Here is a 14,037-nt window from a genome sequence, read left to right on the forward strand (position 1 = left end):
TAGCGCATGAAGATTTTCTAATAATAGCGCATTGTAGCTTTGCTTTCAAACCATGAAATGTATATTGAAATTCAAACATCACTTGATAATCGTCGTATTTGGGGCTCAATAAATATTGTTGTTGTTGGAGGTCACTTATTCCATTCCACACAACAATCTTCAGTCACACGTGCACTTGCGCGTACAATCATAAGAGCATCAACAACTGTGCACCCATAGTGACTACTATTGCACCCAGTCTAACAATGGTATTACACCCGTCCGGATTCAATAGATTTTAATTTCATTTTCTCTTTGCTTTTATTCTTTTTTCAATTTAAAATAAACTTCAATTTTAACAACATAAAATTCATTCTATTAAAAATCCAAACATTACAAATAAAAAAAAACAACAAATATTTAAAACATCCAATTTTCGAAAAATTTAAAGCCGTCGAACTACGGGTCAACTGGACCAAAGCGTGCCCATAGATGCTCAACCAAATCATTGAGGAGGCGAGCATGCAATCGTGCATCCTTCAAGCTTGCATTCCGTGCCAAATAGGCGGCGAACTCCGGTGGTGCTCCGGAATTGAATTGTGTTTGAGGAGGAGAACTTGGTCCCTCGCCACCGTCACCGTCAAAATTACTTGCATTTCCACCTTCATCCTCAATGATCATGTTGTGCAATATGATGCATGCAAACATAATCGAACTCATTTGCTCCGCCTTCCACAAACGCGACGGTCCTCTGATTATACCCCACCGAGCCTGAAGAACACCGAAAGCTCGTTCCACATCCTTCCTTGCAGCTTCTTGCATCACCTTGAACCTCCGCTTCTTCTCATCGTTCGGAAACTGGAAGCTCTTCACGAACACCGGCCAGTCCGGATAGATGCCGTCTGTTAAGTAGTATCCTCGAGTGTGGTGAGAATTGTTGGCGAGGAAGTGCACAGCCGCTTCATGCCCCGCTAAAACATCGTTGAATAGCGTGGACTGGTGGAGCACGTTTATGTCGTTGTTGGACCCAGCGACTCCAAAGAATGCATGCCAGATCCACAAATCTTGTGAAGCAACGGCCTCTGATATAATTGTTGGCTCGCCTTGATCCCCTCGAGTGTAGGCGCCGTGCCAAGCCACGGGGCAATTCTTCCATCCCCAATGCATGCAGTCTAGGCTCCCCAACATTCCCGGGAACCCATGGCGGGCTTCGTGCATTGTAGTGATGCGTTGCACATCGGCAGCTGTTGGCCGCCTCAAATACGTGCCGCCAAAGATACGAACGACGGCCTTGCAGAATTTCTTCAAGCATTCCAACGCCGTCATCTCTCCTATACGGAGATATTCGTCACAACAATCAGCAGCAGTTCCGTATGCCAATTGTCGAACAGCGGCAGTGCACTTCTGGATCGGGGAGAAGCTTAAGCGGCCAATAGCATCCGGACGTTGTTGGAAGTAAGGATCGACTTCTAGCGCATTGACAATGCGTAGAAACAACTCCCGGCTCATGCGAAATCGACGGCGAAAGAATTGTGGCCCATAAACAGGATCAACAAAAAAATAATCGCGATGGAGGCGCTCGGCTCCACCTTCACGGTCACGACGAACCACTATCCGCTTCTTCCTCGGGCGTGGTGGAGGTGGATCGAAACGATATGAACTTGCCACTGTCATAAAATTCACAGCACATCTTATAAAAAATAAATCGGGGGCTTGAGTAGGATCGGGAAGAGGAGGAAGTTGTGCGGGATCAACATGAACTTCTTCGTCGGATGAAGAATTTGAGGAATAATAATTGTTGGAAGAATTGGTGGATGGAGACATTTTCTTTAAGAATTGAAGAGAAAATGAGTAGTTTGATATAGTGTTTGTGATTGAGGAAGGGGATATGTGATTATATATAGGTGAAAAAGAAAAAAAAAATATTAAAATTGGCCAAATTCGACCGTTGAGAAGGCAACGGTCATTTGACCGTTTTTTTTTTTTTTAATTACGGAAATGGGGCGCGTGTAGCACACCCATCTCCTTCGCAGCAGGAGCGTTCCATCGCTCCACCTCCATTGCACCCGGGTGCGGCATCGGTTGCGGGTGCGATAGATCGGGATCGATCCCGGCTTCGCACCCGCCGATGTTGATGCTCTAATACAAAGGATGAACATCATTTTTATCATATTCTTTCATCGTTTTTAATCTACTCTCATAAAGAGTATGTGTTCTACGTATGATCGATGTTACTTTATTTCGTAAAAATAAATAATATAAATATGTGTATTATATTTAAATTTTAAATTAGTAGTTTGGTCTATTTGATTCTATAATTATAGTAATACTTTTTAAAAATAATTCTCATATAAATTATTAAATTTTATGATCTAATACAGTATTTCTTTGGTTTCTATTTAAGTAAGTTTAAAAAATTAAAATAACAAATTAATATGTTCTCCATCCACAATAAGTATGGTCTTTTGCTATTTTTGTTTGTCCACAATAAGTGTGATCTTTTCATTTTATAATATCTACTTTATTAATTAACCAACAATTCAACTTTGATGAGACGCTTTCTCTACTTTATATACATATTTTAATATAATCTTAAAATTCATACCCACACTTATCGTAGATGTAATTTTTAAGAGAATTTTAATATATTTGTGAATGGTCTTGTTAATATTTTAAATTAATAATTGTTCAAAATTAGCAATTATGAATATTATGGTAACTTGTTAAAATTTGAACATATTGTTATATCATCTTAAGTTTGATTATTAATTACGATCACCAATAATATCAAGCACAATGAATTGATAGATACATGTATTTATTTAATTTAAATATAATCTCTTATTTGTTTATACTCATTATAACTTGATTTAAATTTATATTTCCTCCCTTCATCCATAAAAGAGTCTATTTTTGTCATTTTGGACGTTCACAAAATTTAGTCAATTTTTATTTTTGAAAACTTTATATCACATGGTGGGTCACTTTTTCCACTCACAATACAATTAATTATCATTATTAAAATTATTTTTTAGCTGAAACCACTTCTCCACTCACAATATACTCAAACCATTTTTATTACAACATGTGTCGTCCAATTCTAGGACTATTTTTTGTGGACGGAAGGAGTAATTTCTAAAATGAAGAAAATACTTTATAAATTTAAAAATTATTAATTTATCGATATATTAATATCTCTAAATAAATAAAATCCTTAGGTCCATTTTTTTTTTGTTTCATTTATCTATTTAGTAATTAGATTGATAGATTCTATGGGATATTTATTTGTTTCAAGATTCTAAAAAGAGGTCAAGATATATATCAAATAGATTTTAGATAAGGTAACATAATTAATTAATATATTTTTATAATAATTTAATATATAATAAATTACTATATTCTTCTAAACATATAATACTCCATCCCATCCAATATATAGGTCGTTCTGAGTATTTGCACACAAATTAATATGGGTCAATTGCTGAAAAATCCATAAACTTTCACACTTTTAGGTTTTTTCTCATGACTAAAAAATTCTACCTGACAATCCATGAATTGAATAATTAATGGAAATTTTCCCCCATCCAAATTTTTCGATCAACTTCATTGTGACGCGGATCCTATGTGTTCTTGAGTTCTTCCATAATTCAAGTGTCGCTCTTGTAGATATTACATGTATATTTTTTTAAATTATATCTGATAAATATATTTTGAAGTAAATTGTAAACCCTAATTTTCCCATTATCTCTGCCCTAATTGTACGAAAGGAAGCTCTGCAGCTCTCTCTCAAAATCACGCCTCTTCTCCAATGTAACTTTTTTCAACTTAACATTGACCAAGCTCAGTAAATATTCCATAGTTCTTGGGCTCTTGAATTCGAACTTGAGCTCCAAGAACAATTCATATTCCACTGTAATTGAGCCAAAATCTAGCAAGGAATCTTAATTTTCACCTTTAATTTTTCTCGGAAGAACAGTCTTCGTGGATGAAGTAGACTAAAACACCTTAAACCCTAAATTATACCTAAATTCAAATTCATTTACTTAAAACACAGAAACAGCGTCGTTTTATTTAAAGTGACACAACATCGATTGGTGTTATCGGACGACATAGCCACGTTGGCTTTCCGACTGCCATCTAAGACTTAATTGGTAGGGGGGATGTGAACAGTGAAAATTCCCTTTAATTATTCAATTCATAGATTGTCAGATAGAATTTTTTAATCATGGAAAAAAACCTAAAAATCTAAAAGTTTATGAAATTTCCGATAATTAACCCAATTAATAAATATAATTTTTGCCCAAACCAACTTCAATATGTGAAAAGTTGAAATGAGAATAGATACAATTAATGACATTAGAAGGCTCGAAATGAGATATACAAATAGCAGTATATACAATTAATGAGAGAGATGACTTAATAGGGATAGCATTGATGTAATATTCTAAAATGTCAAATGAAAGTTTTTTTTCTTTATACACCCAAAAAAAGAAAAAAACATACTCACACACTCAGCCTTCTAGGTTACTTGAACCCTCAACCTATTGATTGGAAGATAAGCGTCTTGCCAATAGACTGCGCTTCATCGTCAATGTCAAATGAAAGTTAAATAATATAAAAGGTCAAAACGACTTATATATTGGATGGGAGGGAGTATAAAATTTACATAATTACCCATAAAATCAAATACTCCCTCTGTCCCGCTATTCATATCTCATTTTCCTTTTTGGGTTGTCCCACCAATAATGTCTCGTTTCTATTTTAAGAAATAATAAGGGCATAATTAAAATAAATTAAGCCACTAATTGTTCAACTAATAAACTCTTAATTGATTTTCAGATTCAAGGGACCCTAATTCATTTTCCCTCTCTCTCTCTCTGCGCTGAGTCTCCACCGCCCGCCGCCTGCTCGTCGCCGGAAGAAGCCTTCTCCTCCCTCTGGCCTTCCCTCGCGTCGCCCAATTTTCCCCTTTTCCCACTCGATTTCACTTTTTCTTCTGGTTTGTGTTTGTTTGTGGGAAAAGATTCTGGGCGGTTACGTTTTGTTGACGGTGGGCGTTGTATATAACACTGGAGGGTTTTCTCGTTTTAGCATACCAAGATTTTAGAGAGAGAGAGAGAATGGAAGGTGGAAAGCAATCGGGATCTTCACTTGCCTCTGATCTTTTTTGGGGCCAAGTTTTCGCCGCCTCCAAAGGTGATTTCATTTCTGCATTCTCACACCTCTAATTTCCTTCGATTGTTTGTTTTGGTTTGGTCTTGTGCTTTTGCATTACATGACGACATTTTGTTGATTCAAGGTCAAATATGAATTGTGGTATGTGTAGGTTGTGGGAGGGGAGTGGCACTACTATTCCAAAGGCAGATAGAAATGGTGAAGAGCAAAAGGCGAAGGAGCAGCAACCCAATTTTTGAAATTTCGCCCAATTTCTGAAAATTTATGTTCATTTAAGAATTTTAGTTTTTCATAATTTCAATTTCTCATTTTCAGAATTTTAATTATTTAGCAAATTTTCATTTTCGTTAGAATCATCTAACATTAACAATCCCTTAATCACAAACTTAAACATGTGGACCACACTCTTTATTCTACTTACTTCATTCTCCTTAATCTCCGTGCCGAAAAGAAACGGGACATGAATAGCGGGACGAAGGAGTATTATATAAAAGAGCGATATAACGACTATTTTTCCCACCAAAATTTCTTTCTTCCCACTTTTCTTTTTTTGTTTAGATTCTTTTATAAAAAGAGTAATATAAAAGAGTAAACTTAGATTAATAAAAAGATATTCAACATGGATGTTAAATTAAAGATAACGAAATGATCTTTAATTTGATATAAAAATTATAAAAAATAAATTTGAAATGAATAAGTTATTATCAATTAAAGTTATAATTTTTTTTCTGTCTCATCTTTTATCTCTCCTTTCTCTTTTTTTTTTTTTTTTTTTTTATTATAGGGTTCTTTCTCTTTCATTCATTTTTCATATTTTCTATTTATTTTTTAGTATAACAATTTAAAGCAATTAAAAAGATGAAACTTATATTTATTCATTTTAGAACTCTTTAAGATAAACATAACTTTTTAAAGTGAATTTTATATTAATATAAATTTATATATATATATATATATGTATATATATATGTTAAAATAGATTTTCAAATACGATTTAGATTTATTAAATTTTCAGTATGTTTTATATGGATTTTTATATTTATTTATATTAACATATTTGTTATTATTATTTCTTAATTAAATTTAATATTAGATTGACAATTACTTATCTATTAAGCAAAAAAATGATTAATCGAAAAATTATTAATTGGAGAATCATTATTGATTCTCTTTAAAATATAAAATAAAAGTAATTTAATTTTGTTGTAGCACGTCTATTCAAATTTACTTAAATCATATACTCCACATTTTATTTTTGAAAATGATGACACGTTCAACCCTTTATTTTTTTTTGCTAACCTAATGATAAAAAATATTTGTCAGTAAAATATATAAATAAAATTTTTGATGCATTTAAAAATAATTGTTGTTATGTTTATTCAAATTACAGGGCATGTATGCACTTATGACTCGCCGATGAAACCATTTTTCAGATAAAAATTTTCTTATTAAAATCGAAACCCCAACTAAAATAATGCAACATCATTATTCAATATTTTAAAATTAAACTTAATAAATTGACAATTGTTATTATGAAAATGAATCATGTGTTTTCACAAAATCAATTCTTTGGATGTTGTATAGGAACTTTATTTTAGAATTTGTATTTAAACAAAATGACCACATAAATATGATTAAATATGCAGTCCAAAAATATACTATTAAACTATATGCAAATAAATAGTTTTGAACATCTTAGAATATTATATGATATATAATGATACTCATTATCGTTTATACTTACTTTTGATGGTCAATTTATATATTTATACACATTATCAATGAAAATCAATTAATTGGTAATTGATAATACAAAATTGAAAATTTATATATTTTTAAATTCATGTTTTTTTTTTTTGAAATTATGCCGTGGATAATTTTAATTTTTTATGTAGATTTATATTTACATTTATTTATAGTTAAATTAGTGTTAATAGGCAAAAATGCCCTCTTTAAATTATATATATATTTAATATGCATATTTATTTATTTAAAATATTGTTCAGTTTCAATACTGATCGTGCATCGCACGAATGAGCGTGTGCTAGTAGAGATGTAATAGGCAATCTATAGTTTATGCTCAAGGCACTTTTTATATTAGTGTAGATATATCTTAATGTTCAAATATATACAATGTGTCATTCACACTATAAATCTATTAAATTAAGGGTTAATAGTTGGAAAATACACCAACTATCACGAGATTTACATATTACACATCACCTTTAAAATTAGCTCGAGAATACATCACTTTTTAATTTAGTTGTAAATTGCACACGCGTTGACCACCACCTTGATCGGTGTTGATGTGGTTCCTGGAATTTTCAGACGTGGACTCACCGGCATTCAAAACAACATTGTTTTGAGTGAGTATAAATTAAAAAAAAAAAAAAAACAAAAAGCGAAAAATCCCTAAATATGCACCTTCTTCTCGTCTGCACCTTCTTCTTGCAATTTCTGATCATTTTAGGCGAAGAGCTCGGCGTAGGCGGCCTTGGCGGTAGAGATGGTGGCGAAGAGCTTGGCGACGAAGGCTTCCATGGCAGCGCGGGTCTTGCAGTCCTCCTTGACTCTTGAAAATGTCTTGAACGGTGTCTTGAGCCGGATTTAAGAAGAAAAATGGGGTTTTTGGTGCGGAAACCTCAGATCCAAAGAGAGTTGTCCTCGCTGCTTCTTCAGGAGCGGCGACAAGCCACCGTGGCTATTGCCATAAATTGAGGACGGAGCCGTCCTTGGAAGTGCACTGCCCACCACGGCGGCGCCTGCTGAAACAGAAGAATGACGGCGACGACGATTTTGAGGAAGAGGACGCAGTGGTGACCGGAGGAAGAAGCGGCGCCCCTTATCTGCCGGATCTCAGAAGGGGCGGAGCGGTGTAGCCCAACGGCGCGAGGAGATGACGCCTTGGTGTTTCGAAGCCAAATGGCGGTAGATCCAGGCGATGGTTGTGGGTTGCTGACAGAGGCGGCAACTGGAAAACCCTTGACAGGCTAAGGTTCAGTTCGACTGAAAGGGAAGGCTAAAGCTCAGCCTTTTAATCGGAAGGGGAGGCCGATGATGTCTCGTCGGATTCTGGAAATGGTTACGGCGGCGCGGCAGACCCCTAGAGCAGGAAGAAGGCGATGGAATTTTCTGGGATTTCAGGATTTTTCTTTTTTCTTTTTTTAGGAAATTCTTCAAAATATCAAAACGACGTCGTTTTGCCCACGTGGCTTGCCATCGTGTAAAAAAAGCCACGAGTAATGCCATGTAATGTTAATACAGTCCACGTCATCGTCAGTCAAACTTAAGAGCTGTCAAAATTTTCATCGTGTGCAATTTACAACTAAATTAAAAGGTGATGTACTATGGAGCTAATTTTAAAGGTGATGTGCAATATGCAAATCTTGTGATAGTTCGTGTATTTTCTGACTATTAACCCTTAAATTAAATATTTATCTACTCAATTATATTTTTTAATTTTTATACTTTTAAAAGATATAAAGGATTATTTAGTAAAATAAAATAATTTTATTTTATTCTTAGATTTTATTTCTTGCTATAATAATAGGAATGGAATCAAACAAGAAATCACAATTTCATTTTTTTTATATTCCTTTTGGATACCAAGAAACATAGAAATCACCTGAAGTTTGTCATTATTTACTCTTCATTTCTTTCCTACGATTCCATTTCATTCCTCCCTCGTTCCATTCGATTGTACCGATCACCTCTTTATATGTTTTCAAATGAATAATAATATTTTAAACTCTATTCTTCTAGCATTTTGGAATAAACACTCTTAACGTATTCATAATTATGATGCAGTATTCATACTATTTATTTTTCTAAAACATACCACATGAAATTTCTGTTTTGCAATTGCGAACTTATCTGACAAGCCAGAAATCCATGTGAATAACGACATGGAAGATAACAAAACCAAAATTGTGTGGCATAAGCATCATACAATTGTTTCCGAATTATAAAAAAGAAAAAGGTCGGAATGAAACATAATACAAATATAAGAATCAATTGTTGTATTGCAATTTGCAAATATATTATATTAATATAATTTGCTTCCCAAACATTCACCACATGAGATGAAAAAGAGTGAAACTATGAAAATTACAATTCTCCCTTTGATTGCAAAGCATTTTGGATGTTTGTTTATAAATGGAGGTGTTTTAGAAACCAGCGTATTGTGTGTAAACGGAATAAGCATCTTCAGCAGCCTGCATCCCAATAGGGGCCCGCGTGACATAATCTGGAAGATCGAAGGCATCTACCACTTCCTTTGCTATATTCTTCACTTGGAAGCACAAGTATTCTGTCAACTTATGTATCGCCTGCACCAACCAACCTCCATTTCTTTATTCAAATCACATAAAAAAACACATTTTTAACTTCACTCAAGGGAGCAGTCATCTACCTTAGCTTTGTTAGGAGCAACATAGTCCACATTGCGGTAAGTCCCAATATCTTTCCAAATCCGATCCATAGCATATAAATCACATAGAAGTTTCAGAGCAGCCCGAGATTTTTCGTCAGGACACCTGAATTGGAAGCTCAAAATCTTGTGAGCTAATAATTCTAGTCAGGAAAGTCTCAACTACAAAGATAGCGAGATATGAAATACCTTCGCACAGCATCAATGAATTTCGCAAGGATGACAGATTCTATATGAGACTCTGCAAGCGTCAAAAGGTGATTTAAACATCTATTCCAAGCACCAAAGCTCCCAAGTGTTTTCGAGTGCTTCTGGAGACGAACAGCTACACTTTGAAGTAACCGAGAAGTACGGTACTGCAAAACAAGTGAGTTCATCAATGAGAAGAACTTATAAATGGTCTGTCAGATTAAAACTGTCACAACAATATCTACCCTGAAGGCGTCCAACTGAAACTTGGGATCTCGAAGATGGTCTTGACCTTCCCATCTAGCTGTAACTGGGTTGGGTTGTGACAGGTAGAAGTTCATGGAGTCCCTCAGGTAGTTCCATGTGACAGCAAGCGTCCCGCCTTGAAACTTCTCCTTATACTGCTTCAAGAGGTAGCCTGCAACCTGCATCAAAACATGATTATCCTATAGACGTTCCCAATAACTGATAGAAGCTGAGTTACCAGCTAAAAATTTCAATTATTTATGTTGCTGAATTCCTAAACAGATCGGATGCAGGAACTACTCATGTTAATGTCAGACCAGTACCACCAACAACATATCAGTTCAACGTATATCCAACTTGCCAATTGCCTGAATGACCACTCCAACCCGGAATTATTGCTCTTCATCCATATAGCTGAGCATTAAGTAGTCGTCGTTGTTGTTCTTATTGTTACTAATATTATTATTATTATTAGTTGTTGAAGAGTCCTTAAGTAACAAAAGATAGATAACTACCAAGCAGAGAAAATTAGTAAAAAGAGAAACAATTGGATTGCTTGTTGTATACAAAACCTGCTGCAGGAGGACAGTGTTGTCCCCTTCAAATGTCTGAAAAATGTCATGATCGTTCCTCAAGCTGCCAAATCTGTTCACAGCCGCATATCCATGACCACCACAAGCTTCTCTGCAGATGCTCAATGATTTTGCAGTGTATGATGTAACATATGCCTTAAGCCCTGCTGAAAGAGCATGAACATCCCCCACCAACTCTTCATCATGAGTTTTCTTCATCTCAGCATATTTGGCCACCAAATGTGATGTAGCGAAATGGAAAGCATAAGTTGAAGCCAACATTGGCATCAGCTTATGCTGCTGAGATTGGTAATCTAGTATACTGATCTCAGGTTGCTTTGGAGGACCAAATTGCTGCCGCAACAGAGAATATCTGACGGCTATTATGACAGCAATCTTCAGGACGCCAACAGAAGAATAGGCAAGACCTACCCTTCCTCCTACAAGCTCACCTAGTGTGGCAGCAAATCTTTTGTTAATAGAAGGTAAGCTGCTTGTGTACTTCCCATCTCTTCCAACATCTCCAAATCGATTAAGCAGATTCTCTCGTGGAATTCTTACTGATCGGAACCTCAGTGCTCCATTATCTACTCCATTTAGTCCAACTTTATGGCCACAATCATGTATTTGAACGCCAGGTAGCGGCTTGTTAGTCTTCATATCCCTAATTGGAACAATAAATGCATGAACCCCCATATCAGAAACACCTTTTGTATCATGAGTAGGCAACATCAGCTTCGCAAAAACTGTTGCAAATTTTCCATGAACTGCAGCATTACCAATCCACCATTTAATGGCCCCATCATTGGGTGTGTCTATGACAAATTCATCATTCATAGGATCAAAAGTAGCAACAGTCTGTATGCCTTGAACATTTGAACCTGTAGACAACATTCCATATCACGAGAACAATAAACAAGGTGTTGACAAATAATAGTGGAAGGACAGAAAGGCAGGCTAGTAACATGACAATGATAGAACCATAAATGGTCCTACACTATCATCTGACAATATAAGTAATAAAACTATGGTGTAGCATGAATAGAAGAGACTTGCAGTCCTTATGACATCTTAATCTTTCCAGATTATCATTCACCTCATGATCACAAACATCAGAAGCTGATAACCATGAAGATATGATGAATAATGGACAAATCCTATAGCTTTATACAAATATTATACGATTTGATAATTGAGTGAAGTAATTAACAATCTTCAAATAAAACCTACCATGATGAAGTTCTGTCATCGCAAAGCACCCTGGATACTCTACACTGTCTATGCCTTCAAAGTACTTATCTATGTGCTTTTTGGTTCCCAAGTTGACCACTGAGCCTCCCCAAAGGCTGCAGGGAATAACAAATAAAAGTCAAATTATATATGTAAAAGGTATTTGTACATCAACGCATTCTTAACCATACAAAAAACTAAAAGCCACTGGAGCAACTAATAAGGTAAACCACCACTCCCCAAAATTGAAATTGAGAAAAAATGTGTGCAGTGCGGTGTGTTGGCCTAGTGGTAGGAGGTTAATGCCCAAGACTTTCAGGTCCTGGGTTCGAGTCCTTCGTCACACGGTCTTTAAATTTCTTTATTTACTTATGTAATTTATCAAAAAAAAAAAAGAAATTGAGAAAAAACCAGAATTTCTTCCTTGAGCAGTTCCTACAAAGGAACCTCGTAGCATTGAAAACAGATAAAAGCATCTCAAATTGCATAAGTTAAAATAGATAAAAAAAAAATACATACTCTTGATGATCTAATGGTTTTACAAAACAATGAAAATGTATTTGCAAGTTCTTCATTTTGATGGACAATGAAAGTATCCATCTGTGCTCTCAATATATCAATCTTCATCGTTGTCAGTGCAGTTCACAAGTAGACATGACCAATATGTAACTGCCGAATGAATTTTACATTCACATGTAGGTATCATGGCAAATCATAAATACTTCCTAACTTCCATTAAATAGATAAAGGTCACACTCATGAACCAAATATCATTTTATCTATCAATCAAATTAAGATCCAAAGTCTAGATTAGATATCATATTCTAAGTATTTCATTATATTGCAATAACGAACAATATCCCCTAAAATCCCGTAAATAAAGAAATAAATCAACAATGAGAAACTAGGCAAAACTCACAAGTTCATTACAACAACTATAAAAATCCACCTTTTGGGCAAAACAAAGTTCAATGACAGCACATAATTCAAACTACTCAATACAGCAACCAAACCAAATCACAAGCAGTATCCACATGAGGCCAAACAAATCACCTGAATTGCACGCCCATCTTAATCCCTAACGACATGTCGACGCTCCCCACCGCCTCCAGAATCGCAAAATACCTAGCCGGATCATCCACAACATACCTAAACGGCCTGATGCCCGCTTCAGTGACCAGCCCCATCAGTTGCCGCATGCAAAGCTCCCGATGGTCGTCCTTGGATATCTCAATCGGCGTCTGCAGCTCCGGCCGCGAATTGAAGTAATCGTATACCCCCTGCTGCACGTCTCTGTATTTCCCCCTCATGTACTTGGACAATTGCTCCGTGTTCACATCTATCTTAGCTCTCCCTGCGCACGGCGCCAGCGCCATCTCCGCCTCCGCTCCATCAAACCCTCCTGGCGGCGGATTGAGGTGCGAGGACAGACGCTCGATTCGCCGCGTGGCGGCGGTGCTGTCCTCGACAATTTCAGCTGTAGGATCGGTTGAATTTGGTTGGCGTGACTCCATTTTTGTGGAATTGAAGTGCTTGAGTAAGAAGATGAGGCGATCAAGTATTTTAGGATGGTTTATACGGAAGGAAGGTTAGGTGGTGGCTTGCTTTGGGAACGACACGTGGATTGATATGATTGGGTCGCTAGATCAGGCGCTAGTTTAATAGTTTTGGCGCGCCTTTCAACAAAACTGCGATAGGGATGGGGCGTTGGATATTTGGATCAGATTAGCATTATTTTGTTATTGTTTTATTACAAAAGTGATTGCATTTTTTCATGTCAAATACCCCTTCCTCCCATAATCCCATTGTTTATGGCACATATTTTTTCTATACGGATATTAAGAAAAATAAAATTAAAAGATTAACAATGTGTTTAAGAATTTATTCATCACCGTTGAAGACAAGATATGCCCAATTAATTAAACAAAATCTAAACAAAATTTTCTCAATGGCACATATTTTTTCTATACGGATATTAAGAAAAATAAAATTAAAAGATTAACAATGTGTTTAAGAATTTATTCATCACCGTTGAAGACAAGATATGCCCAATTAATTAAACAAAATCTAAACAAAATTTTCTATCCTCCTGCATAATTAATTAACAACAGTTTACTAAATAAAATTGATGTTCATCACAATTTATACTACCTCGTTTATTGAAGAATGGATGGGTAGAATTTTTTCGAGAAATCAAAACAGTTGTCAACACAAGAA

The 14,037-nt window shown here is 35.5% G+C and overlaps 2 protein-coding genes across 2 annotated transcripts; both read right to left on the reverse strand.

Annotated features, from left to right (window-relative positions):
• Positions 1 to 438: 438 nt before the first annotated feature.
• On the reverse strand, positions 439 to 2,058 carry LOC131023465 (uncharacterized). Its single transcript, XM_057953005.1, has 3 exons — positions 1,998 to 2,058; positions 741 to 1,646; positions 439 to 641 (listed from the first exon to the last, which is right to left on the reverse strand). The coding sequence occupies exons 1-3, from the start codon at positions 2,056 to 2,058 to the stop codon at positions 439 to 441; spliced, it is 1,170 nt and encodes a 389-aa protein (XP_057808988.1).
• Positions 2,059 to 9,156: 7,098 nt separating this feature from the next.
• LOC131021807 (acyl-coenzyme A oxidase 2, peroxisomal) lies at positions 9,157 to 13,553 on the reverse strand. The gene is made up of 7 exons (XM_057951096.1): positions 12,874 to 13,553; positions 11,821 to 11,936; positions 10,591 to 11,471; positions 10,018 to 10,197; positions 9,773 to 9,939; positions 9,566 to 9,689; positions 9,157 to 9,482 (listed from the first exon to the last, which is right to left on the reverse strand). The coding sequence occupies exons 1-7, from the start codon at positions 13,332 to 13,334 to the stop codon at positions 9,321 to 9,323; spliced, it is 2,091 nt and encodes a 696-aa protein (XP_057807079.1). The 5' UTR covers positions 13,335 to 13,553; the 3' UTR covers positions 9,157 to 9,320.
• Between the last annotated feature and the right edge of the window lie 484 nt (positions 13,554 to 14,037).

This window comes from Salvia miltiorrhiza, chromosome 4, assembly GCF_028751815.1.
Source record: "Salvia miltiorrhiza cultivar Shanhuang (shh) chromosome 4, IMPLAD_Smil_shh, whole genome shotgun sequence".
NCBI lineage: Eukaryota > Viridiplantae > Streptophyta > Magnoliopsida > Lamiales > Lamiaceae > Salvia > Salvia miltiorrhiza.